Source organism: Chlorella variabilis (assembly GCF_000147415.1).
Source record: "Chlorella variabilis unplaced genomic scaffold CHLNCscaffold_1, whole genome shotgun sequence".
NCBI classification, from domain to species: Eukaryota; Viridiplantae; Chlorophyta; class Trebouxiophyceae; order Chlorellales; family Chlorellaceae; genus Chlorella; species Chlorella variabilis.
In genome coordinates, this window is record NW_005435087.1 from 1,857,015 (window position 1) to 1,860,360 (window position 3,346).

Below are 3,346 nucleotides of genomic sequence, written 5' to 3' on the forward strand. Positions count from 1 at the left end.
CCCCCCCCCCCCCCCGGCCCCCCCCCCCCCCCCCCCCCCCCCCCCCCCCCCCCCCCAGGCGGACGCGGACACCCCTACAGACATCGTGCTGGCCCACAGCGAGCTGCTGGGGCTGGAGGGCGCGATCCCCAGCCTCAGCGCGATGATGGAGGTGGGGTACGACCTGGTGTACACGCCCAAGTACGAGGCGTACTGCGGGCGGGAGGGCTGCCAGGCCGCGGGCGGCGGCCTGCTGCGCAACTGCTTCGCCGCCATCGGCTACGGCATGCTGATGGTCCCGGAGGAAGTCGTCCAGAAGCTGCGGGACGCAGGCAAGCCCGCCCCACGCCCGCCCCGCGTCCGGAGGCGGCTGCAGGGGCGGCGCCGCTCGCTCCCCGCGCCTGCGTCACGGGGACCGCTGCCGGTGCCCTGGCAGTGCATGCCTCGTCGCCGACCCAGCCAGCCGCAGCGCCCGGCCCCCGGCCGCAGCCGCTTGCCCACCCACCCCGCCTGCGCGGCTGCCACCCGCCCGGCGCGTGGTGCAGGGTGGGAGCCGCTGCTGCAGCGCATCAAGGAGGACCGCGGCTACCGGGGCCACTGTGAGAGTGCATGCGCTGCCAGCTCACCTCCTGCAGCGCAGCGCTTGTGTGTGTGTGCTCAGCGGTGCAGCGGGGGCTGCTCTTGCGGCTGGGGCGCCGGCAGGGCGGCTCTGGAGGCGTGCTGCCGCCCCGGCTCGCGCCTCTTTCGTCGACGCCGCCTGCTGCCATGCCTCCCCTTGGGCCTGCAGACAAGCGCTTCTTCCGTTGCATGGCCTCGAGGCTGCTGGTGAGCCTGAGCGGCGCGCGTGGGGAGATGTGTGGGGTGCAATGCGTGCAGTGCAGGGCAGAGCCCCGCAGCCCCGCCGCCGCGCGCTGCTGCGGTGCTGGCAGGGTGGCACTCGTGGCGGTGTTGCAACTCGGCGGCACGTGGCGCCCCGGCCCGCAGGCGCTCCAGGGCACGGCGAGCGAGCAGGTGGAGGAGCTGGCCAAGGAGCTGCTGGAGGAGGTGGTGCAGCTGTCGGCGCCGCAGATCCTGTACGACGGACCCACGGGCTCGCAGGTGGGGCTGGGGTGGCCACCTGGGCAGCCTGGGCTGGGCTGGGCTGGGTTGGGTGGGGAGTCGGGTGGGGGGCTAGCCGCAGGCCGCGCCGGCCAGCTGCCAGCGGCCGCCGCGGCCCAGCTCGCAGTGGCGCTGGCGCCTTGGCCGCCGGCGCCGGGCTGGGGTTGCCAGCCCCTGTCGCCTTGTGGTTGATCAGGCAGCCAGTGTCCCGCCCTGCCCCACCCCTGCCCTGGCCCCAACTGCCTGCAGCCGCGGGAGCCGTCGTACCAGATGAGCGCGGAAGTGAGGCGGCCCATGAGCCAGGCGGTGACGCCGGGCGGCGAGCCCGTGACGCTGTCTGAGGTGACGCTGTCCACCCGCGACTACTCCAAGGCGTGCGCCCACTGCAAGAAGGAGGCGGCGCAGGTGGCGGCAGAGGCGGCGGCCGCGGCGGGCGGCGGCCAGCAGGGGGCGGAGGCGGCGGGCCAGGCCAAGCTGCGCGCCTGCAGCGGCTGCCACCGGGCGCAGTACTGCAGCAAGACCTGGTGGGTCGGGCTGCCGGTGCTGCGTGGTCCTGCCCAGCTGGCGGCGAGGCACCAGCGGTGAGGCGCATGTCTGTCCAATGGGGATCCACTCCCTCCACCCAGGAGGACGGGCCGCCGGCAGCGGGCACTCCGTTTCGAGGCTACCCCCCGCTTGCTGACTCGGCTGCCTGCCCCTTTGTGCCTGCAGCCAAACGCTCGACTGGCCAAACCACAAGGCTGAGTGCAAGAGGTACCGGCGGCAGCAGGCATGACACTGCCAGGCCCTGCCACCACATGCCTAGACGTGAAGCAGCACGGATGCATTGCTAAAAGTGTTGAAATGTGATCGCTGATGTATTTTTCATTACAAATGATGAGTTCAAACACGCTCTCCAGCTTGCTTGCTTTGCTGTAGCAGTAACAGTGCAATATACAGTGCTAAGAGTGCAGCGGTGGAACCTGCTGCAATAACCATGCAAAATTGGCATCATGAGAAGAAGAAGAAGAAGAAGAAGAGGAAGAAGAGAGCGCTTCGTTCTGGTGAATGCAGTTAAACAGCACCAGCCCAGGGTGCATGTTGAGATCTGCCGTGCGAGGGGCGGGCATGAATCAATCACTCAATCAGCAGTGCGACATTGGCCGAGCCGGTGCGTCGCTCATCAGGGCATCGCCACCCTGCTTGCTGCCTGCTTGTTTCCCCTACTTCTTCGTCTTCTTGCCCTTGCCCACAGGCTCTGGCAGGGGCGCCGCCTCCGCCGCCTTCTGCACCCCCAGCAGCTTGGCCAGCAGCACAAACGACACGCCGCCCGCCAGGTTGTTGCCGCCGCGGATGACGGAAGAGTAGAGGCGGAAGAGCGGGGAGGGCATGATGGGTTGCAGGACCTGCGGGGAGGGCGGTGTGGGGGGGTGAGGCAGGGCGGGCCCTCCAGGAACAGGGCAGCAAGAGGGGCGCGGCTGGAGGGCACGGGAAACAGCGGACAGCAGGCAGAGCAGCCCGGAGGCAACCCAGCCCAGCAGCGGCAGAGAAGCGGCACAGGGGACTCGCAGCTGCACAACAGCAGGGCGCCAGTACCACCAGAGCCAGCGGCAGAGCACCGCTGGCATGATACCAGCAGCAGGCGAGCCGGCAGGCAACGCACCATGTCCAAACCGTTGATGAGCTGGTAGCGTGTGTTGGCGGACACGCCCATGTGCACCGCCCAGCACGACGCGTTGCCCACGATGCTGGGGGCCTCGTTCTGCGGGGGGTGGGGCAGGCGGCGCGGGGCGAGGGACGGGAGAAGAAGGGGCGCGCAGCAGCAGGTTCAGATGGGGGCGGGGGTATCCAGCACAACCCCGCGGTGTGCTACGCCTGGGCTCAACCACCTGCCGCCTGCTCAACCACCTGCCAGCCAGCCATGCCGTCCCACCGGCCCCGCCCCCGCCCTACCCGCGGCTTGAAGCTTGGGTCCAGGCGCTTGCGCAGCGCCAGCAGGCCGTTGGACGTGGCGGTGCCCAGCAGGCCCGCGCCCAGCCCGATCACCGCAAACACGGCGCCCTTGTAGGCAAAGTTGACGGCGCGGCTGGCCAGGCTGAAGCCGGGCTGGAACATGTGGCCGGCTGCGGGGCGGGGCGGGGGCGGGGCGGGGGGTGGCGTGGCGGTGAGGGCAGGCACAGGGATGCAGGAGGTGCTTCGCGGGACGCAGCGGCGGGCGCGCAGCCGGCGGTGCCGCAGCGGTGGTGGACCCAACAGCAGCCGGCAATAGCGGGGCAGCGCCTCCCACATC

The 3,346-nt window shown here is 70.5% G+C and overlaps 2 protein-coding genes across 2 annotated transcripts in view; one reads left to right on the forward strand and one right to left on the reverse strand.

The window, feature by feature from the left end:
- The window catches only part of CHLNCDRAFT_133393 (hypothetical protein), a gene marked incomplete at both ends in the record, with an annotated part of 3,721 nt that extends 1,869 nt beyond the window's left edge, over positions 1-1,852 (forward strand). The window contains 6 exons of the mRNA XM_005851797.1: positions 59-337; positions 545-578; positions 767-804; positions 964-1,077; positions 1,327-1,601; positions 1,789-1,852. Coding sequence (XP_005851859.1) covers positions 59-337; positions 545-578; positions 767-804; positions 964-1,077; positions 1,327-1,601; positions 1,789-1,852 — 804 coding nt within the window. The remainder of the gene's footprint in view (positions 1-58; positions 338-544; positions 579-766; positions 805-963; positions 1,078-1,326; positions 1,602-1,788) is intronic.
- Positions 1,853-2,279: 427 nt separating this feature from the next.
- CHLNCDRAFT_133394 (hypothetical protein) overlaps positions 2,280-3,346 on the reverse strand; it is a gene marked incomplete at both ends in the record, with an annotated part of 2,274 nt that continues 1,207 nt past the window's right edge. Inside the window, 3 exons of the mRNA XM_005852125.1 lie at positions 2,280-2,462; positions 2,720-2,818; positions 3,010-3,250. Of these exons, the coding sequence (XP_005852187.1) occupies positions 2,280-2,462; positions 2,720-2,818; positions 3,010-3,250 (523 nt within the window). The remainder of the gene's footprint in view (positions 2,463-2,719; positions 2,819-3,009; positions 3,251-3,346) is intronic.